Consider the following 24,646-nt stretch of genomic DNA (forward strand, 5'->3'; position numbering starts at 1 on the left):
AGAAAGCTTGAATAATGTTCTGTAAATTTCCAGGTTTTTTCATTATTATGAGAGGTAAAGAAATTTTAAAACCATATACTAAGAGACAGGTCAAAACAGTGCAATGTGAAAAAAAAACACTATGCTGTTTAATACTGGCAAGATTTATTAAGTGAATAAGTAAGGATTTTAAGGAAATAATATGTAGCCATTCTCTCTCTCTCTCTCCCCCCCCCCTTCAACCCATTTTTCATGTTCATTTATGAAACAAATCTAAGTAAATAATCTGGTTCTCCAACTATTATAAAATTAGAAGAAGCTAGCATCCCACCTTCACTGCATTTTCAAGCAAAAAGAAAACAAATCAAGAACATAATTTTCAACAATGGCAGCTGCTTTCATAATTTTGTATGTAGTTCTGGTATTCAGTTTGATTGCAAACGGTGAGAAATTTTTAGGGTGCTCTTGCAGTTATATATATATATTTCCTGCCTAACAATGAAAACTAATCTATTTTCTTCCTTCCTCCTGTATAGAAATCAGTGGGCACCCTTGCCTTCGGCTATCTCAAACTATGACAGGAGTACTTGGTGGGGAAGAAGCTTGAGTATGTGGTGACTGTAACTAACAACTGCAACCGTGAAGAAAGAAATATTAGAGTCTCCTGCAATGGGTTCCAGACAGCTGAGAAGATTGACCCTTCATTGTTCAAACAAAATAATGATGGAAGCTGCCTTCTCATCAATGGACAACCCCTCGGTGTAAACCAATCAATATACTTCAAATATGCATGGGACAACAAATTCCTCTTCATTGTGCTTGGTGCAGAAGAGAGCCGCTAAAAGGTTCACAAGATTTCCTCTGATCTGATTTATGCAGAGGCAATTTTATGTTTAACTGTCACTTTTGGCTTTAAAATAAATAAAATCTGAGCATGGTGTCTTTTGTTCTGTCTTTGGTATAAGCTATGTTTGATTATGGCAATTAGGGTTCTTACTTAAGTGTCCTCACGCACCAAGACAAGATCTTGCAGGTGTAGTTCTATCTGGATCTCATCTATTTTTTCTAATATCACACAAAATCCTAATGCAACCTAATCTGGAAATAGAAATTGCAGTCAAAATCAGCAACCACACCTTAGTAATTGGGTTTTGTTAAAATGCCAGGAAACTCACAAGCTGAAGAAAGAACTATGAAGGGAAAATTGTGGAAAGGAATGAGGGAACAAGCAGCATCACTTTAGAAGTTTCTTGCTATTGCAGCTTATGATGTACTTTTTCTCACGCAATGACCATCTCAAGGTATGTTATTGCATATAGAAAGGCAAAAGGCAATATTACATAGTAGTCAAGAAAGCAAAACAATTCCATCCCAATTACAACTCATGGAATTTTATTTCGATCGTTGATTTTGCAAACCGCAAATGCTTGTCTAGAGTGATGTGCCTAGAAATAGTAATGTTTTCCTACCTATGTACTACTGTGTTTCAGTACAGACGAGTCCTAATCGCTTGGTCTCAAAATCTCTCCACCACCACATGAAAAGGACATCTCAACCACACCTTCTTGTGAGAAGAGAAGAGAAATGGACACATGAATGCTGACATAGATGCCACAGAAATTTATTTCACATAAATGAAGTGAAGAGAAAAACCAAAATCATTGCACCACACATATGGCAACTTCCACATGTTCTACCACCAATCAGTTTTAGAAAAAGCATCCAAATTCCCAATATCTATGGAAGGAGAAGGAAGAGCCAAAAAGCTCAACCGAACTTGACAGTTCTCGAATAGTATCAAGTTGCATGCCTTCACTCATGGTATGAAATTAGCAACTAAATCTAATTTCCAATATAACAAGAGAACAAGACTGCGTGCAACTTTTGCATGTCACTCAGTTTTTGTTACTACCCAATGGCACTTCTATTGGTGTGATCAACTCAAGAGTAGCATCAAAGCAAGCTACTGTAGAAATTTGGAGGCCCAACAATAATTAAGGCCCCAATCCTCCCAGTATGAGAAAGATTCTATGTTTTTTCGAAATGTAATGACTAAAATTAAACCTGTAACCAAATTAGCATATTAACACAAAATAATCAAAAGTTCAAATATTTCAGGGAAATCAAATCACCAAATCCTTCGCAGCTAAACAACAAAATTAAAAAGTTGGAGAAGCACAAAACTCATCAAACAGCAATAAAGTTGTAAATTATTCAAAATAATTTTGTTGGGATCAAAACTCATCAAAAATAGGAAAAGATTAATACTACTGCTACGACTAATCAAGAACACACCCACTCCAGCAGAGAACCAACAGAAAAACCTTAACAAACCTTCTTGTTGCCACAACTGAAGCCAAAGAGAGAAGAGAAAGAATGTCACAAAAATCTAAACCTTAACAAACCTTCTGCTATCCCTATGAAATTCCATTCAAATCGTTTCTGGCCATACATTTTCGCTTGACAAACTTCTTGTTGCTGTTAAAGTTACCAAGAAATCTGCCCTTGTGTTTGTCTCCCTATAACACTGAAACCTCCTACCCAATACCTTCAAGAAACGCCTAAAAACACAACCACCTTTGAATCATGAACCATGAGAGATTTTTCTTGCCTTGTCAAAGCCACCGGAAACCCTTAACAAAAGCACTCAATCCATAATTTATTTAGCCCCAAAGACCCGCTACCCATTCTAATATAAACTTCAAAATTTACAAAATCCCACGAGAACAAGCAAACACCCCTTTCACCCTTGCTGATGAATCCCAAAACACTCCTCTGCTCCAGTGAAGTTAGCTAAAGAAGAAGAGATTCTTGAAAGATTACTTATTACAACCTTGAACACTAGCCCCAAGCCAAAACCAAAATCGATATCGAATTCAAAATGCAAGAATACCAAGCCAACAGTAAAACGAAGATAGAGAATAAGAAACCCAACACAAAACTAATCCAATCAGGGAAAATAAAGACTATGCAGAGACTTACCGCCTATTTCGATGCCAAAGTCGAAAACAGGAAGAAAATTTTGGGAACGCTGGAGTTGCAGAGCAGAGAAGCTCTAGCTTCTTCTTCCAGATCTGCCGAAAACACCAAGATTTGGGAACGCTGGAGTTGCAGGCAGAGAAGCTAGGGTTCTTCTTCCAGATCTGCTGAAAACACCACGATTCAATAAATCTGTGATAGGGATCCTTCGTCGCAAGGTTGGTGGTGTTCGTCGCCTTCTTCAGATCAAGAAATGGCTCACCTTCTCAGCAGTAGAAGTGCTTCGAGTTGCTTGCCTTCTCAGCAGCGGAAGTGCTTCGAGTTCTCAGCAACAGGAGTGAGGAGTGCAGAAGTCACGAGTTGGGAGTGATTCGAACTTCTTAGCAGCAGGAGAACGGATCTTCGACTTCAGCAGCGGGAGTGCGGAGAGCCTTCTGTCGAGTGTCGAGTGTCGAGTGTCGAGTTTAGGTTTCGATGAAAGTGAGTTTGGGCGAGTCAAGTTCATTTTTTCCCTTTTATATCGAGCCCAGAATTGGCTGACTCGATTTGGAAACCACCTCAATAGGTGGTTTCCAACTCATTCAGATTTTTAGGCAAAAACGTGGATTGTTGGAGATTCATGACTCACGAAGAAACCGATTCAATTTTTAACCAAACGCTTTTTTTTGTTGGAGTCATGATTCCATGGAGTGGGGTTTGGGAATATGGGGAAAACGAAACTAAGGGTTGATGTTGTGTGGGGGGGGGGTGATATAAAATAATTTTTTTTTTAAATATATAGTTTTGTTTATAAAAAATATAAAAAAATTAAAAAAAATTTTTATGTTTTTCAACTGTTTTCTTAAAAACAAAGAGAATTTTGTCTTACTCAACTCTGGTTACAATCAATAAAGCCCATGGGAGAATGTTAGAATACTAATAAACTATTCCCCATAAGGTGTGCATTATTCGTTGTATCTGATTCTGATTTGGTTTTCTTATTTGGTCTGGCATGAGAGATACATAGTGGCTAGAACTCTGATACGGGTTGGCTGGCATGGGTTAGTAGGGACTGTAAAATCTTTTGTGGAGGATCCAATAAGTTTTCCTATATAAAGAGATGATAGGCGCCTCCTCTAACCCTAATTAATTATTTATTATTCTTTGCACATAATTCAAAGAGTGGTTATTCCATTCAGCCAGTGTATAGGGAGAAGCTTAAAGGAGAAGATCATAGTAGCAAAAGATAGTTCATTGTTTGTAGCAGATTAAGGAAGAGAGATTCCGGTGCATTTCGTCTCCAATGGATTTTAAAGAAGGTATGTTTCATGACTTTGTTGCATCATTATTTATGTGTTTTTAATCAATCTATGTTGTCCTGGCTACATTTAATCTTACAAGATTCACATCTTCTTTACTTTTTGATTTGATACTTCTATAGTTGTGGTTGTGCTGCCTTAACAAGTATGTCGATCCAATGGTTGAGATCAACCTTCGACTATCGATCAGCATATTTGCTGAGGTGACACAGCCACAACTAAGAAGTATATAGGGTACACAAAGTCAAGAAGTAGATGAAGTCCATTATCCTAGCACTGTTAATTTTGGACCGGAACCATCCTGCTAGGAGCCAGGACTAGCCTGCCCAATAGCTTACTGGGACAGATTTGCTCCTAATGACTTGTTACTGTAAAGGATCTGATCCTAATGATTGGACCTAAGCGGAGCCAACAGTACCAATTGGTATATGTATTATATAGATTCAAGGAAATTTGTACTATTTCTTAACTACTCTTTAGTTTCTAAAGAATCCAAAGAAGATGAATTTCACCTAAACAAACAGAAAAGAGAGTGACCAGGAGTAATTACGTGAGGTTTGATTTGTCTCGGGGTGAAACTGAAGACCTACAAATGTGTTTATTGCAACTTGTAAGAATTGGAACGTTAAAAGGAAAAGCTATGTAACACATATTCTTGGATTAGTTGGAACCAGTAGTTAATTATCCAAATCTTAGATTTGAAACTGGTAAACTTATTATTAGGGATGTATTTGGAAAATCAACCAACATCATAGCTGCCACTTCATCTCAAGCATATGCGGCTAGGATTGCTTCCAAGAGTTCCATTGTTGTTAGAAGTTCCACAGCTTATCAAAAACTCTTATTGCTGTTAGAAGTCTCACAGCTAATCAAACACCAGTTATTACATACAAGAAAAACTCTACAATTGGTACTCACAAAGACACTAAACAACCCAAAAGAGAGCTTGATATTGATTGGTACAAACTCCTAATCAATATTTTATGTAATCTAAAATACTAAAATCCTTGCACCACAACCACAAGAGTCCTAGAACTATACAGAGAATGACTCCAAGAACACTATGAAGGACTCTGTTTCTATATAAAGCTATGTACTAATTCATTGTAAATTAATGTGTTTATTATTTTCTGTGCTTTCTCATACGCGCACACTAAGACTCTCTCTCTCTCTTCTTATCAACGTCTCTCTCTCCCTCTCTCTTCTTCTCTCTTGCTCTCTTCAACTATTATTATTTTCAACACTTATTGGTCTGGCTAACTTTTTTTTGTTTCCCGAAAATTTGAAATTTACCCTCTGATCCTCTTTCCATGTATTTGTAATAGGGCCCCTGACTGGAGAAAATTTTTCACAGGAAAGATAATGGGTGGAAAATTCTTTTTGTTATTTTGAAATATCGGTACTTGACCCCTCCAGATGCTAAAGCCTGGCTCTGCTGCTACACCCCTACGCATTATCTAACCTTATGTACCCAAACACCTGACCGCCCAGACCTGTTTGCATTGTGAACTCACTATCTAAACCTGTCTCTTGTACATTATCCATGCATTTGTACATTATCCATACATTTCTAAAATTCCACAAAACACAGCCACACATGTTGCAAAGGATGTAAACCTTAAACTAGTTGCCCTACAATATAGACTACGGGAGGACACAGAAACTTACACAGATGTTGAATTTATGAAAGAGAAGAACACCACAAGATTCGCTTTCAATAGCCAAAGAAAAACAACTGAAGATGGAGAAAGGCTTCTAAATTCCATTTATGTGGTATATCAGATTACATGCATGTTCTGATAAGCTACTCCCATCCTTTTAATCCTTCATCATCTTGAGTTTTATCCATGTCTGGACACACCTCCACAGCTGTTTTCATTAGCCCTCTTTCTGATTCACCAGCATTGGCATTGTAGACATAGAACTTACTCATCATCAGAAAGAAAACGAAATTAAGAAAGCTTAATACAGCATACAACCCATAGAAATAGTCTAAGTGAGACTCATTTAAGTTGTCTGATATCCATCCTTTACCATTCTTCTTAGTCAGATCAGATACACACTGAAGAAGAAAACTATTAAGGAAGTTTCCAATTCCCATGCTACTTGTGTAATAGGAAGTTCCAAGGCTCTTCATGCCTTCTGGTGCTTGGTCATAGAAGAATTCAATCTTGGCTACTTCAGCAAAGGTATCTGCCACTCCCATCAAAGCAAACTGAGGTAGTAGTATAAAGATGGTAAGAGGGACTGTTTGATCACCTCTACCTGAAATGCTACTCTCTCTTGCAACACCCAGTCTCTTCTTTTCGGTAAATGATGCTGTGGCCATGACAACTACATGCATCAAAAGGCCAACTCCCAGTCTCTGCAACAATGTAATTCCTCTTGGGTTCCCTGTGTATCTCTTAGCTAATGGCACGAAGTAACGGTCATAGATTATAAGGCTGATCAACATTGAAAGAGTCACAAATGCTGTAAGACATGCGGGAGGGATATCAAAGTGTGGCCCCATGCTTCTGTCTAAGGTGGTTCCTTGTTTAATAAACAACGTTTGAACCTGAGCGAGCATGGTGCTTGGTATGAATGTAGAGACCAAAATAGGAATCATTCTGATCATCTGTTTGGTTTCTTCAACTTGGGTCACTGTACACAACTTCCATGGGTTGCTAGAACTGCTTCTTACCGCAGCTTTATCAAGATTTCTGCAGATGGAAATCACAATTTAAAAGAAATAAATCCTTGCTACAGACTCATATAGCTAAACCCTAAACATCCAATTCACTAACCTTAACGAAGGTGTGTGATCAATCCGAACCTTAGAAGTTGTAGAATATTCATCCAAGTTCAATTCATGAAGCTCATTGGGATCATCTGGGACAGATAACTTCCATTTTCTCATGGCAGCCACAAGTACCCTCGCCATCTTAGTGAAAGGACTTCCTGAAGCGACCTTGTGCCTGTAGAATGGAGTGCCCACTAAGAACACCAAGACTGAAATTGCAAGCCCAGCTGTTGGAATGGCATAGCCAATGGACCAACCAACGTTGTCTTGTAAGTACACAAGGAAGGTATTAGCCATGAGGGTTCCAAAGAAGATGCTGAACATCCACCAGTTGAAGAAGGATAGCTTTTGAACTTTTTCCTTCGGCTCAAAATCATCAAATTGGTCTGCTCCCATGGTTGACATGTTCGGTTTGGTCCCACCAGCTCCAACTGCGATTATGTATAATGCACAATAGAAGATGCCCACTTGGAATGCTGAGGCTCGCTTGTTGCAGGTCTCTTGATCTTTCACTCCCAGCTCACATGATGGTGGCCTGAGTGCTGGCAGTGAGACTGCTAGGGTCAGGAGGCTCATTCCCTGCTTAGCGAAAATTAATTTGAAATATTAAGGGAAGAATAATAACAAACTGCAACTTATTACTAATCACAGAAAAGAAGAGGAGGAGAAACCAGGGTAAATTTTATGTTGGTGAAAGTCAATGACGTGTGTCTAGCAGATATCTTCCGGTTCTCGGATCAGACGAATGGCATTTTCAGATCTAACGGTTGTGATCTAGCTTATACCTGTTCTTGTAATCACATACGTTGGATATGAAAAATATTATATATTATAAAATTTTCTTTTAGAACTGTGCAAGAGATACCCGTGCGACAGAAAGAAGGTTCAGATGATTAGACATGAAAAATCTCTCTCTCTCTCTTCTTTCCCTTTTTCCAAGGATTCTAGTTAGTCGACAAAGAAGGGAAATACCGGCCCGGATGGCTTCTTCTGAACAAACAAGTTCACCAAAACAATTGAATGATGATTGTACCTGGCCATTTGATTACCCTAAAACCAGCCTAAGAATAGAAACCATGGAATTTAAGACACAAGAAAAATATCTGAGTACGTGTGGCTTCTATTGTTTCCAGATAATAACATACGTGTTCTAAAATGCTTGGTGTGTATGTCGTGCCTGACCGGCTAAGTCTTCTCTGCTTCGCTTCTCATATACTATCACATATTATATTAGCTAGTTTGCTTCTGTGTGTGTGTGTCTCTTGCCTGTGAACAACTGTGTAAGCATGGATATGGATATATATTCCAAGTATTACCACAAGATAAATGCCTGAAGAGAGAACAAAAGTCCAGTATCGGCCGAGATGGGCATCAGCAATGTAAGCTCCAATAATGGGTGTCATCCACACAGTTCCAACCCAGTTTGTTACATTATTTGAAGATGAAACTGTTCCTTCATGGAGCTTCGTTGTCAAATATAACACTAGATTTGAAGCAATTCCATAGTATGCCATTCTCTCAAACACCTCATATCCTACAATAGAGATGAAGCAAATCCCACAACAGAAGACACATGAGAAGTAATCCTCCAGTCATTTCATCGATAACTTGAAACACTAACCATATATAGGACAAAGAAGAAAGAAAGAAAGTGTAGAGTTCAGTAAAAACATGGTCATCTTACCTACAATGAAAGAACAAGCCCTCCATTTACCTCCCTTTGATCTTAGGACAGGGTGACCCTTGAGATCCACAGTTCCATCTTGTGTATAATCCTCCCTGCCATCTCCGAATCCATTCTCTGCTACCCTAGCGATCATATTGGTAAAGGGAGCTGAGGAAGGAGTAGGCGCTTGATTGAATATCATGTGAGGCCATGGCTTTTTATAAAGCTGGGAAGAGATGAGCTAAAAGTGACTCTTTTCAACCTCTGAATTTATTACGTATCAGATACTCCACTTGTAGCCAAACTAAAGATGGAAGAAAAGTAGAAGAAGAGGATACCTCACATGTTTATTATCAGATATTACCACCAAAAAAAATAAAAAAATCCAGATATTTGTTTCCTCACCTCTAAAATGATTATTAGTTTTTAGACATCATAAAATCTGTGAAGCATCTGCAATATCATTCCCAAATTGCATGGGATGATGTGTAGACAAGTAGGGATCTGACCCTTGGTTACCTTGGGTCAGAAACATTGTTTGTGAATACCCAAATGGGATTATGTGGAGAGAAGAAACTACTGTTCAAGAAATGTCTCTTTTTGACACTAAAAAAAAAGAGTATCACCTAACTTTAAATTTGTCGAACACTCTATTATCCTCTATATTTCTCAGTTCTTCTAACGATAACAATTATTCTCCTATGGCAAGTTCACTGCCAAGTTGGTGGGGGCACGCTCTGATGAAAAATATGTTCTTCCCCTATCAATGCTCGTACATCATGGTAAAAATTCTTCTGAAATTTACAATTACATTCAATGTTTAAATTCTTCTTTTGGTGTCTTTTGCATGCAAGACTTCCAATTAAGTCTATACTTGCTAGATGGAGGGAGGTGCACAGGGGTGGACCCACTCAGGGACCAGGGTTCCATGGCCCCATCTCCAAATTTTTAAATTTTTTTAATAATTTCTTAACTTTTTCATTTTTTATATTAATTTCCTTTATTTTTTCAATTTTTTTCTCTTCTGAAATATCACTATTTGGCCCCCCCAAAAAAAATTGAAAACAAATTTTAAAGGTAAAATAATGGGTATAAATGTCATTCCTAATTAAAAAATAACTCATCAATCCCTAATTATTTTCCTGTCCCTTCTCTCTCACACATCTTTTCTTCCTATTTATTCTCCTTCTATCAAGGGTTAAGGAAAATTAAAAAAAAAAAAGAGCATATTATTAAATATTCAAAATGTCATTTCTAATGGAAACTAACTCTTCAATCCCTATTTATTCTGCCTTCTCTTCTCTCTCACATCTTTTTTTCCTACTTATTCTCCTTCTATAAACGAGGGTTAAGAGAAATTTTTGAAAAAATATATTATTAAGTATTCAATTTATTATATAAATGGATTAAGGAAAGTTGGGGGAAAAGTCTTTTCCACAATTAGGTTATCTCTCTTTCTCAATTTATTTTTTATTTCTCTTTTACTCATTTTTTTTTAGTTATTCTTTATCTAATTTTATACTTTTTTTTCTTTATTTCTTCTACAATTTTTGTATTTGATTTTATATTGTAAATAAAATGTCTATAGTTAGTAAGGTAACTAAATACCATTGGTTTGCATTTCTTACCTTAAAAAAAAATTTGGGCTTGCAACCAACTTTTTAGGGTTGAAGTCATGTGTAATTTTTTTTTTTAAACTTATGCTTTAATTTACCTATATCTTGTTGAAAAAAAAAAAACCATTACCAATAATTTACTTATGTTTGTCAAATATATATGGGCCCCACAAAATATATGCGGACGTATCCCTTAATATAATAAAATAATTCATAGGGGAGACCTCCAATGGATCTTACAAGGGCTCACACAATATGTATCGCAAAAAAGCATTTGTGCTTCCCCAATTCCATTATTGCCAATAATAAGTAAAACCATTACCAATAATTTACTTATTTTTGTCAAATATATATGGGCCCCACAAAATATATGCGGACGTATCCCTTAATATAATAAAATAATTCATAGGGGAGACCTCCAATGGATCTTACAAGGACTCACACAATATGTATCGCGAAAAAGCATTTGTGCTTCCCCAATTTCATTATTGCCCCTCCCCCCCCCCCCCCCCCCCCAATATTGAATCTTGGTTCTGCTCCTAGATGTGCACATTGATTGTCAATTGTGTGGAAATAAGATAAAGACTCCATGACATGTTTTCATCTCATGTGAATGTAACATGAGGATATTGGTTGTAGGACCATTAGGACTGCGGGTTGAATATTTGTCTCAACAATCAATCCTGGACTTATGCCTCTCTTTCTTTGGTGGGAGACTCCATCTTAGCAGGGATGTGGTCCGCTGGTTTTTTATGCATTTATAATCACTTGCTTTTTCTTATGGGTAGAAAGGAATGTGGTGACCATCCTTAAACAAAAAACCAAGCCCTACAATCTGCTGGCCGATATTTCCACATGGATTTTGATCTCAAAATAAGTCCAACATCAATGTCAAAAAATGATTTACATACAAATGCTCTAATAAATGTCTATGTCTTTTGTTGCATTGTGGTATGCAATCCCACTCACACATTCGATTTTGTGCGAGGGTATTTAACAAATTTTTGAACAGGGTTGCATGGAGTGTGGGGATTATTAGTAACCAATGACCGTTGTTCCTTAAAGTAGGAGTCATTGAATAGAGAAGTGAGCTGGAAGCTATGCTCAAGACAATCCAAGAAAATTTCAACCACCCAAACGTAAAGGAAACTCGCTTGGACGAAGTTTGATGCAATAGTGAAGAAGCAATTGGGATTCTACCTAAACCAAAAGTTTGTAGCATGGCCTTTAGATATACTCCTAGTTCTTTGAAACATCTATGCTTATGGATCTACTATTTCTTTTTGCCACTTTAAATCCCTCACTCTGCTAGAATGTTGTATTAATATAGCTAATCAAACTTTTAATCGGACTAGCACTACTAATAGTTCTATAAATAGTAGGAATGAACCATCTACTTGTACTATCTGTAACTGCTTTCTGGAATAGTGATGAAGTTGTGTGTTTCTATGATCAAAAAATAAAAAATAAAATTTGCAAAAGGAATTGATGCAATGGGGTATCTAGTTGATCCAAAACAAGCTCATGAGAAGCACACAATGCATTGCAATGATGGATGTCCTTCTTTTTTTTGCATTTCCGGACCATTTTTAGGGTGTTTTGGCCATTTTACTGCTTTCAGTGACATTTTCGTAATTTTGTGTTTTTCCGTTTTAGGGTTTCTTGGCACTAGAAAATCATGTTTTGTGCGTTTTTAGAGAGCAGCTGAATATTGTTGTTTCTGAAGAAATTTTTGAGAGACAGAGTTCTCCATCTTTCTATCCATTCTTCTGTTTGGCTTCATTTCTTTGTCGTTTCGGCATTATGTTTCTTGGCATTATAAAATCTTGTTTTGTGCGTCTTTTGGAGAGTAGCTAAATATTTTTGTTTTTTAAGAAACTTTTGAGAGACAGAGCTCTCCATTCTTTTGTTTGGCATCGTTTCTTTAACGTTATGGCATCAAGAGTTTGTGGCCAGGCAAAGAAAATTCGTGTGTAGTTTAGTTGGATTTATTTTTGTAGAAAACTTGATTCTCTTATATTTATGTATAGTCTAAGGATTGCAATAAGGATGGGTTAGGTTAGACTTTTCAAAATCCAAACTTAGTCCTGAATGCTTTTAGTGTTCATTCTCATTTTGATCCTAACTTGACTCAAGGGCTTTTTTTTTCTAACCCTGATTCCGACGGACCAACCCTAGTGGGATTCCACCTTGATTCTCCCAAATTGGAGCCTGTTAGAAAAGGTTGGTCTAGTCCCTGTCTTTGTCCTTAATTGGCCTAGCCGCTTTCTCTAATTGGTATAGCCCTTTTCTCTAATTGGTCCTATCCTTGACCCTGGCCCTAGCAAATCTGATTTAAAAAAATATATAATTGTGCTAATTTAAAAATGAAATGCAATTGGGCAATGAAACTTTCAAAATTCAAACTGCTATGAAATTTGATATAAAAGTCATAGAGAAAAGCAGAACTTTCAAATAGTATTATTATCCTTAATAATGTCTCACCTAAATGTATGCCTTTAGAAAGAACCCCCCTAAAAAAAAGAAAAAAGGAAAAAAGAAAAGCTAAATGTATTAACAAAACTTCCATAATCTAGCCTATTATAAAATGTAAATCATATGACATAAAAAATAAAAGTAATAAAGAAATAAAATAACTTTCAAATTATAATTACTCTCCATTAAATTAGATCATGTGCCAATTATATTTCAACTAGAAAAAAAAAAAAAAAAAAAAAAGTAAACTTTCATAATATAACATGTGATAAAATTGAATAATTTTGAGATTAAAAAGAAATTAGAGACAACAAGAATTCAAAGCTGCTATTATATTTAATATAAAATATCAGGAATAAAAAAAATACAAAGAAAAGAAGTGGAATGAGGGTTTGATATGACAAAGTCAAATTAGGAGTTGGATCAAATTAATATGAGGGTCAATATTAAATTAAAATCTAAATCTAATTAGCCCTAAATTAGGGCTTGGGTCAGGATTAAATTCACCGTCAAAATTAGCGTTGATATCAGGCCAAAACCAAGCTAAACAATAAGGGACAAGTCAAGTTGTAAAAACACAAATCTAGCAACCTATTTAAGGCTAGAATATTTTGATCAAAATCAAAATCTTGAGCACAAGCCTTATTTGGGCATAAGCCGATTTAGAGCCACCAAGGCCAAAGTTGCACCTGTCTCTTCTTCTTCTTTTTTTTTTCTTCCCCTAGAAATGGGCTTTAAGCCGGGAGATGGGGATATTAATATGCCTCAACAAGAGTCGAACCCACAACCTCTTCACTAAGAGGTGTTGGTTTCACCACTAGAACAGCTCTGTGTTGAAAACTTCTCAGTTGTTAGATGGAGTCAAATTTGAGATACACTTGGATCAGTTAAATAGAATATTAACAGAACTATTAGTAAACTCTACATCTATAAGATTGATGAAGATCGTAAGACATTTATCCTGTTGGACCTCTTTACTTCCTTTCATTTGATTACATTGTGTCTATACTATTCTTTGTTAATGCTAGAAAGTATATATATATCAAAATACTGAAAGATGGGCTGAGTCATTTCGGTTGACACTTTTTGAAACCATAAAATTAAGTCTCCTAATGTATAATCAGGAATATTGCACGTTATCATTATTTATTTTCATGATTGCATATTAAGTTTTGGAAGAGAAGCTATTGTAAGTATTTTCATAATAAGATGATCACAACCTTGTAGCACTCAAACGGCCGGATCTAGTGGTTAAGGTCACAATTACTTGGGGAACTAAGGGACTATTTTATTTTAGAAGTTCATTTGCATTCACATGGATAACAAAGATGAATCCAGCTTCTAGGAGACTCATTAATCTCAATTTTTTTTTTTTTAGTTTAACTTAAGAGAACTAAATTCATCTTAAGAGAGGGCTATATTATCCCAAAAGAGATTTGATTAAACGTAAGAGGACCTCAATGCAAGAGAGACTTGATCAAAGATAGAGCACAGATGTTCCTTGATTTGAGAAAGCAAGAGGTTCATAAAAGAAAGATCTATTTCTTTGATGGAATAGGGTGGACATAAAAGGGTGGGAAAGTACACTATTTCTAAGGAAATATAAATTGGTTATGGAATTTGCTGGCATGCCAGGGTCAGGAAATGACTCAAGGCATCTGACGATCAAGCTATGCAAGTTCTCTCTGCCTCAGCATATTAAGGACTTTCATGCTTTTTGAGAGAAAGAAACTAGAACTTGTGGGTTCTTCAATAGCAAACCTTTACCATTCTACACCACTACTATGGCTAACGGAGAAGAAAAAAAACCTAACTTAAGGATAAACTCATAAAAGTTCAAAGATAAGCGTATTGTGTCATGTTGATTGATTAGTGTTTGCGAATACATTGCATCGGGTATCTACGCAGAGAATGTATAATTACTTGTCCACAACCATCTAAGACTAACTTTAGATAAGTTCCAAACAATTTGAAGACAGAAATTTGAAGAAGTAAGCAACTACCATCAGCTTCTACAATTGCCTCATTCTCCTTTGGTTTTGGCTAGCTTTGACGGAACTGGTCTTGCCTTTGGCTAACATTGAACCAGTTTCCTTAATCCAATTATTTATTAGTTTAGTTCACTGTGTAAGCCAGTCCACAATGGTTGGTTTTTTTTCAGGAACTAACAAAAATCCCAAAATATGGTTTGTTTGGTTTACTAAGGTAAGAAAATCCTGACATGGGCACCCAACTTTTCTCACCCATCTCTTTTTCAAGTGAGGCTTTGTGAGAAAGGGAGGAAAATGAAAAGGAGTTGTTATTTCAATGCCCTTTCTTTTCCATTCCTTTCATGTTCCACCGTCCTACTACCATTGGTTCCCACCGGTTTATTTTTCTACCCCTTTTTATGTTGCAAACAAACAAACTAGAAGTGAAAAAAGTAGTTAAAATGTGGAATAAATTAGGAGAAAATAAAAACATAACCTGAAGGGCTAGTAGGTGCATATGGAGTTTTGGGAGACACCTTACTTTTAAAAGTAAGGTGTCTCCCAAAACTCCATATGCTAAATGAAATAATGAAAACTGATTCAGACTCTTAAATAGTTTCAAAACTCACCTAAAACATGTTGATGATAACTTGAATTTGGAGATATTATTATTGTTTTGCTTATAAATGAGACAAAATTTATTAATTATCAAGTGTGTCAAAAATTGATGCAGCTTTGGTTATAAAGTAGCATATAAGGGAGAAGCCATGGCTTGGAGGAAATATGAAGTTTTAGCTTCTTACTTATGAGGTGTTGGTTGATCTTTGCCAACTAAGCAAATCCCTTGGGGTTAAAATCAAGAGATATCTTTTTTTGAAGATGGAGTTCTCAAGTTTTAAGAGGGGCCATGGTTATGATGCATAGATAAATGATTGGGAATTTCCACATGATGCGTCCAAAATCTACTCAGCCCTTAGATCACTGATGAATTACCTGCAGAACAATCGTCAGATGTGGCCCGACCGTAGAGGTCGGGAGTCCATCTCTGAAGGCTAAGTCAATTAATGAACTGATCAGAAAGGCTCTGGCTAATTGCAGAGCTAAAGTATGTATATGATTACTGTGAATACGATTCAGTTACCTTCTTCGTACGTAGGTTATGATTTATATAGTGTGTACCTTCTAATATCGTCCGTTGAACTCGATCGAGCCTTCTTCTGGTGACCGTCGGATCTTGATGGTTAGACCCATTAGTGGGGTGATGGACAACTTCCCTTGACCACACGATCTTTTGCAACGGGTGTGGTAGTTATCCAAATTTGCACAATTGTCAACTTCTGCGAGTGCTGATAACCGTTTCCTGATGGGTTATCCATCCCGAGAATCCCAGACGTGTGTCCGCCTGCCGATCGTGCAGGGTTTCTTCCTTAGCACGCTATTTTCAAACCTGGTTCGTTCGAACCTAAATCGGTCGGGTCATCCCTGACTGGGGTCAAGGGTTGAACCAAGAATGGACCCGGTTAAATGATATTTTTCCCGTATCACCACGATATGTAAGGATGTTGATATAGGTGAAGCTATTGTTCTTTACTATTTTGGCTAAACAACGAAGCTATTGTTAGAACTTAAGAGAAAAGGTTTAAGTGACTGACACAGACTAGATGGTTCTAGTGATAGGAAAGTGCAAGTCCAGAAAGAAGTTGCCTTTTGCTCCCGATTTGATGAGTGATACAGGAGATCAGGTGGAGCTACAGCACATCATGTAACGATTAGGTGTTATATAAGACATTTTGGTGATGGGTCTATCACATCCCGCCCTAAATCCACCAAGGGGGTACCCTATCTGAATTACCCGGGGGGTGAATCATTGTCCCGCCGATCAAGTTTAGGAACGATCATAGCCACTTATCACAATAATATAATCAAAAGCAAGAACAATTCTTTGTATTCAAATAATTTAATAATAGAAGTCTAGAAAAGATCTCAGAAGGTTTCACAAATAATATCAGAGTGCAAAAATGATACAAATAGGACAAATAGTCAAAGTGTGAAAAGGAGGGAGGAAACCCATCCTATAATAATAACGGAAGTTAGATCGACTAAAATTAAGGGTTACAACTGGTTCCCAACATGACAAGGGAACAGACTAAACTACGTTCTCAACAAATTAACTAAAAGGTTAAAAAGAAAATGGGACGACATCCCAACACTAGCACACAAGTGCAAAGGCCGAGCTGCTCCAGATAAGTCCCAATCTCGGACTACTAGTCTTTATCAACTTGTACACAGTGGCCAGTGGGGTATGGGTCATCAACTTGGTCTTCAGAGTGTTGACCATCATAGTCAACAGTGGTGGTACCTGCAGTAGAGTCTAATAAAAAATGTTGCAAAAAGGAGTGAGTTCAAAAGAATTGAGCAAGGCAGGTTATTCCACAATAATATAGATACATGATATAAAACATAGCATGATGCAATATGATATGAAACACATGATGCAATTATGATTCTAACTCTATGTATGTTAGTCTCTATGGTAGACATGCTTTAAGTCATAGCACCATACTTCTTTGGGTTGTCAGTCACTCTCCCTCAACCCATTCTGTATCTTGGGAATGCTGTGGTAATTGGGTAAAGTCCTCTCAAACCATGGTAGGGGAATTGGTCACCGCTCTCTCACATCACCGTTTGGTATAAGTACTGGTGCATGTCACAGTAAAGCCTAGCCCAATGCAAGTCAGCTACTTAGTCGTATCAAGTCAGATCCAGATACGTCCATTCCTCGCCCCTGACGATCCTTTCTGGTATCCTTCACACTAGAGTCAGCGTAATCCCAGATTATGGACTCATCAACCCTATTGGTCATTCGGCCACAAATAGTAAACCGGAAGCTCTCACGTCCTCTCACGGATTGGTTACCGGTCTTGAGTGCCCGTGAGCCCAAGTCTAGCTATTTGCAACCCTACCAATGAATGGCCCCTTTCGAGTATCCGTAGCATGGTTTATGTCCCCTACCGGATTGGCTACCGGCCTAGAACGCCCATCAAACCATACACTACCAAGGGTCGTTCGGTCTCAATGCCCTTCCAATTCGGGTCTGATACGACAGGGACATCCTAGCCATACATCTAGACAAGTCCTATATATGTCATCCAATAATTCGGAAAAGCGTCGATGGGCATCTTCGGAGAACATCCCATACTATTCCCTCCGATGTCCAAGGACATAAATGTCAATAGGACATTCCCCAATCCCAAATCATACCTATTCAATCACATTCTCAATTCCATCATATCATACATAGATGACATTTCATCATATAGAATGATACATACCATAACATGATCAATTACATATGAATTTATTAAGAATACATAATCATGATAACAAAAGAATATGTAAACATGACACTACTATACTTGAAGTACTTATAACAGTCATATACTGTAGGAGATACAATAAAGAAGGTAAACCTACTAAGTCTCTAACATAGAAGCAAGAATCACATAATCTATGTAGTTATGGTAACAACCGTCCTTACCTTAAGTCGCGATGATGATAATCCAACAATCTCAAAAGAATGATCCAAAGATGGTAATAAGACCCTAGACAAACATAAACGAGAGGTTAGAAAAGAAATCGGGAAAATCGGAGGTCGAACGGGTCAAAACGGAGCAAGATTGCTGTCAGCAACAAGTTTGGTCGATGGTCCTTGGTTGATGGCATCGACCAAAGAGGATCGACCAAAATTGTCTTCGGGGCTGCATAATGGGTTTTGGGGATTTTGGTCCGAAATGGGTCTTCCGGGGTTCGGATCGATCCGAAACTTGGAGGGAATGCTTGGAACAGTAACAGGAGACTATGTAGCAAGAATTAACATGATCCAATGGTCAAATTGAAAACCCCCAAATTGAGGTCCTAGGTTCAAACTTGCAAGAATCATGTTCTTCAATGTAATCAATTGCAATTGCAAGATAACTTAGGAATTCAATTAAGGGAATGGTGGGCAGTAGATTAGAGATACATACTAACATATAATCAAACCTAATTGAAAGAGAAAATCAGATTAAGAGATGAATTCATGTTGTAAAGAAGAGAAAAATCAAAATAAGAAAGCAAGAACATCATTTATGAGAATCATAGCATGGAAAGGGTGAAGAGAGGTTTAATCAAAGCAAAAGAGCTTGTAGAAGAGGTGGTTGCAAGGTTGCAGCACCTTTTTCACGAACTCAGTAGCAAGAACAAGATGAGGTAGAAGTAGATTAGAGAGAGAGTGAGAGATTACATACCTTGGAGAAGAGATTAGAGAAGAGAGACAATGATTCTTGTAGAAGGTCATCACCCAAGCTAAGGAGGAGCCTAAGAGGAGCCTTCCCACGTTCTCAGGTGTTGAAATGAGTAAAATATCGTTCTAGGTTCGAGGTTTCACTTAAATAGAGGAAGGAATATCCAAAAAGCATATTTTTCTCAAATCTGGGTAACTTTGGTGGTCCTTGGTTGATGGCATCGACCAAAGAGCATCGACCAAAACAGGTAACAGGTTTCAGCAGAAAATCCATAAATAGTTCAGCAACTTCGAACAGGGATTCGGAGGGCTATACGAGGTCAAATTGAGTGAGGTTTTCTTCCACAAGTCAATAAAGAAGTCTAGTTTTCAGAAATACCTTTGGATTAAGCATGGGAGATCATTAGGTCCATCAAACAAGCTCACCTTCTTTGATGCGCAAGCAGGATTTGCCAGACATAGTTCAGCAACTTCAAACAGGGATTTGGAGGGCTATATGGGGTCAAATTGAGTGAGGTTTTTTCCTACAAGTCCATCAAGAAGTTTAGTTTCAGGAAATATATTCGGATTGAGCACAAGAGTTCATTAGGTATTTCAACTAATTCACCGCTCTTTGCTACGCAGATTCAAAACTAACACTGACAATGCTCTCAAGTGAGGGGCATCATCGTCAATGTCCAAGGGCTTGGGCTCCGACACCAAATCAACAACCAAAAGGGTTCACAAGTATCTTTTCCCCCACTTTGGGTCTTTGGACCTACAAACATAACAGATTCCGGGCCGGGTTAAGGTTAGGATAAGGCCAGATATTACAGGTCTACCCTAAGGGAAAGGTCTGGCATGACTTCTTAAGGCTTTCAAAGATAATAACACTAAAATCAAGGTCCAACTTTAAGGTCTAACATCAAATGAGTTTTTCTTCATCCCAAAACAAATAGGGTGTCCGAGCTAGGTTTGGGCTGGATGTCACAGGTATGAGTCATGTTCTCATGACCCAAGTTTCTAGGGCTAGGTGGGGCCCACAAAACCAAAACCCTACTAGGGCACATGATAGTTCACCTTACCTATTAAACCTTTCATCAGAGTTTTATCATAACCACATGGAAACATGGGTGGAAAGGGGAAATTGAAACACCCTAATTGATGGCACATGTTCTACTCTTTCAGAATATATACAAAGTGTTGAAGTACTAGTTTAAAATTACAACTATCCTTGTACTTTCTTTAAAACTAGACATATACATACATCACAAGATAAGCTTTATATTCTACTGAGCTAAACGAGAACCCACAAAAAAGAAACCATCACTTTTTGGCATCAAAAGTATTCTCCATGTCCTTGATACACCGCGTAGCAATAGGCGAAATCGTGTTATCCCCCTGAAATTCCTTCTCATAAAATTCTTGAAATTCTTCAAATCCTTCAATTTCTCTTTTCTATTTTTTTCCCCTTCCACTTCCACTATCAACTGTTTGGGTAACTTGATCTACTTATCTTTACAACAAACAAACTAAGTTGAATATGCTCCTATAAATCTAACTGTGCCAATCTCTATAGGTAGACACGCTTTAAGACATAGCATCAATCTCCTCTAGAAAGTCTCACACAGACCCCAACGGCTCCAATTCAGCTATAGGGCAACCTTACGGCTTTGGAATTATTGTTTCAATCTTTGTGGTGGGAAATTCACTACTTTCCCTTTTGTTTTTGTTATTTTGTTTTCTTCTTTAGGTACTTTATTAATAAAAAAAATTTAAAAAAAATAAAAAAACTACTCATTCTCTCTAAGAGCCTTTAATTGCATTAGGTGGTTAGTGCATGCGTGTCTGAACTCGTGATTCCACAAATAAAATTATCCGAGTATCTACCTTGACCATGGAAGACCTACTTCCACCTCCTCCACCTAAGAGTCTTAGAGATAGATTTTATCCAACCACAACTGAAGGTTCAGAACTTAACATTATCTCAAACATCTCAAGGTCTTCAGAAGTCTGCATTATCTCAACAACTGAAACACACTTAGAATTGTACCTTATCTCAAACACATAAGAGACACAGTCAATGTAAAGCTCTAGCACTTAGCTATACTTTTGTAAATAGAATCTAGAGTGTAAGAGTCCTATAAACGTATGGTGAACAAGGACTCTAGCCTATATATGTAAGATGTATTGCAATTAGAGAAACTAAGGAAGCACAATATCATTTCAGTGGACCTAGGTTGTAAAGTACAACCAAACCATGTAAGCCCTATCTCTCATTTCTCTTATGCTTCTAACATGTCAGTGTGGAAAGCATTTCTAACAAGTAAAAATAACCTAGGAAATGATAGACCTCCTCAAACGTCTAGTAGAGATCCACTCATCCACCTTGGCAGATTAAAAATCTCATTCAAGATAGCGGAGCTGTAGCATCTTCATGATACACTAACCTTTTCTCACACCTTGCACAAAGGGAACAACTTGGCAGGTATTCTAGCATTTCAGTAATAAAAAATAAAATAAAAATAAAATAATATAAAAATAATATAAAAAAACCAAGTTAGAATGTGGTTCGGAATTTGAATAAATGACTATTTTACCCAAAATAATCTTTGAGTTTTTGAATGGATAATTGCATTAATGCGGAATCATGTTGAATTCTTCATATTGTATGACATTGTTTACTTGATATTTTCGTGGTTGTGCATTCAATTCAAACACAACATGTTGATAGCATGATAATCCTTGCCCATGAGAATATCATTATTCACTTGGGAAAATGAATAGACTTCTTTCTTTTGTCCATATTTTTTGCATGATTTTCGTTTGTATGCCCTTTTGTCTAATACCCCTTTTCACACTGTACCTATTAAATGTGTGTGACCTTATTTTTTGGTAAACATTAAATGAGTTTGATAGACTCACATGTTGTTTTATTTCTTTTCTTTTTCGTGGACATGTTGCCTTGGCATATGTGGGAGACTTTAGCCAACTTGGATTCATATCTTCTACAATTCACTTCCCCTGCAATGCCTTGCAATTAGTATTTAGAACGGTGACACGTGATAGTTGATTATCCAAAGGTTAGAATTAGAATCCAATGAGAAACTGAATCTAATGTATCCCTAAAATAAGGCACCTTAAGGAAAGATGAGAGACAAATTGCAATGAATTGTAGCTATATGAATTGTAGAGGATGTAAATCAAGCTAACTTCAGCATTATGAATACTACCAAGAAGTATTCAAGCTAACGATACATCCAATACCAAATAAATTTATCTCATTACTACTATAGTATCGGTTAGTTAGGTTCCTTAGTGTATGATTGTTCCATTTCGTGTCGCTGTGATTCGCACAACTAACTAGTACCTATCAACTTCCTTATTGGACGTCTTGTCTTCCTTACTGGTTATCCACTGATTCTTTTCAACCCATTTTCTGTTAAGTTTGAATGCCAATGACAGATTTGCCCTTATGTGTGGTGAGGGACACTGAGTGAGAGGAAATGAACAATAATGTTAATTTATCATATACAATGGCATATCCATCATTCTGCATTCAAACTTAACAGAAAATGGGTTTAAAAGCAACAGTGGGTATCCAGTAATGTTAGCATTTGTCAAAAGTGAGGTTCCAGTAATTTTTTCAACATAAGGAAGGGGTGCAAAATTTCACTCCCACTTAAATAGGGTACTAGTAAAAAACTCATTTTATTTATTTATTTTTTAAACCAAGAAAAACCCATTATTAACCTTGAATTATCCCAATTTCTTAGTCCCACTTCAACACAAATCTGGTTTTAACAGCCATTTCATTTATGATGATTCTGCGATAATCCAACTAAATGAATTGACCGGTTTTATCCAATTTTAAAAGTCTATAAATATGTACCTTATGTTCTACTAAATTATTGTGTGATTTGGGATTTCCTAGGGTTTTGGATAGGAGTTTTGTAACACTTTTATAAAAATTTGGATTGAGATCTCTATTGTAATCTTCTTCTTTCATTGTGAAATTCTTCTTCATTTGTGAACATCGGCATTGGTGTGTGAACCACATTAAAACTTTGTATTTCTATTTTTGTTTGATTTTTTTTGGTGTTTATCCTAACAATAGCATCCCCAAAACACCTTTGACCACCTCCTCATAGTAAAGGTCCCACAACTACTTGCTATTGCTTTGATGTTGTCCTAAATTACGTTTAAACCTCGAAACGACCCCTCAACCATTCGGGTTTAATAGATATATGGCTTCAGCCAATGAAAACTCACCCTTAATAACCAGTTTTTCATTTTACTTCCAAAAGAAATTCTCTAAATCTCTTTAGAGATCTGCACATCAGTTGCTTTGTGTGGAAATAATAACTCAAAACCCCAACCAAAGAATAGCAGAGGTTTTTGAGTTTCCAGAATTGGATTTTGGAGAACCATTCACTTGGGTCTAGGAATCTGAAAACGACCACCATTAGAAACATGTTAAAAAGTTGTGAAAGCCTATATTCAAAATGGTTTCAACTACTGTGACATCAAGTGTGACACCGACAAGCCATTTATAGAAGATGACAAGAAGAAATAAATACAGTCAAGCTAGGTGGATATAACAGACAAGCTTCACAACTAAACGAAGCAGAAGAAGCTTTTAATAGCTCCAAGAGAACATAAATATTTCTTGTTGAGTTGGATCATTAATTCCAGAGAGGACACGCGTATACTCACATATCTAGTTTTGGATCAAATCAAAGAAGTTATCTATCAATCAAGATGATAAACCAATCACAACTGTACACGAATTAGAGTTTACTGAAATGGGTTGGATGCATTGGACCAAAGAAGCCTCTAGTATTGAATCAGTTGTCTTTGTTGTTGAAAGGAATGGATTTGGTCTAATGGTTTGTTTCAAGTTATTAAAAGGCTTTAACTTGACAGCTTCAAGAGGGAAGCTATAAAAAACCAAGAAATTGTGGCACTCGTAGCTAAAATTTATGGCCACATTTTGTTATATCCACAATAGATAAGGATTCAGAGAAATTGAATTTGAATAGGCTGACTCTTTAACTTCAACCAGTGACAGTTATAACTATTTAATTTATTTTAGGTAATTTGCATTGAGTCTCTTGAGTTTGTGAAAGTCATTGTCAGTCCAAATAAAATGATATCTTATATTTGCCTTCTTGTGATATCCACAAAAATCAATTAAGGACAAATCATCATTTTGTGACTAAAATACCATCATATTCTATTGATTTCTTTTCTTCAACTTACCCAACTCTTAAAGAGGTTTGAGAAACCAATAATTTAGTGGAGTGAACTTTTAAGTGAACTATGCGGAATCGTTTAAGCTTCCATTTGGCATGAACTCAAATACAAAGGCTTGGAATCTCATTTCCCTATTGTTAAAGGAAAATTGGGTGGATGTCTGATTAAGCACGTGAGAAAAGAGGTGCTCGATCGAGTTCCTTTGAATTCTCAAATTCCATTTCAACAACTAGTTCCTCGCTGGAAAGAATGTAACCGTCCAAGATCTAGGGTTTTGGTTAACGCCGGAAAAAAGCACTAATTAGAAGATGAATGTAAGGCTAAGAGCTCTCTCAATTTTTTGAGATGGATGGCTTCCGAAGAT

General features: G+C 36.9%; 1 protein-coding gene across 1 annotated transcript; it reads right to left on the bottom strand.

The window, feature by feature from the left end:
• Window positions 1-5,785: 5,785 nt before the first annotated feature.
• LOC149022579 (protein NRT1/ PTR FAMILY 5.2-like) lies at window positions 5,786-8,883 on the bottom strand. Its single transcript, XM_089150621.1, has 4 exons — window positions 8,723-8,883; window positions 8,355-8,572; window positions 7,043-7,617; window positions 5,786-6,958 (listed from the first exon to the last, which is right to left on the bottom strand). Exons 1-4 carry the CDS (start codon window positions 8,856-8,858, stop codon window positions 6,061-6,063), a joined length of 1,827 nt encoding a protein of 608 aa, XP_089006747.1. The 5' UTR covers window positions 8,859-8,883; the 3' UTR covers window positions 5,786-6,060.
• Between the last annotated feature and the right edge of the window lie 15,763 nt (window positions 8,884-24,646).

The sequence above is a fragment of the Hakea prostrata genome, chromosome 3 (genome assembly GCF_041222555.1).
Source record: "Hakea prostrata isolate BN-2017 chromosome 3, UWA_Hpros_2, whole genome shotgun sequence".
In the NCBI taxonomy this organism is placed as follows: Eukaryota; Viridiplantae; Streptophyta; class Magnoliopsida; order Proteales; family Proteaceae; genus Hakea; species Hakea prostrata.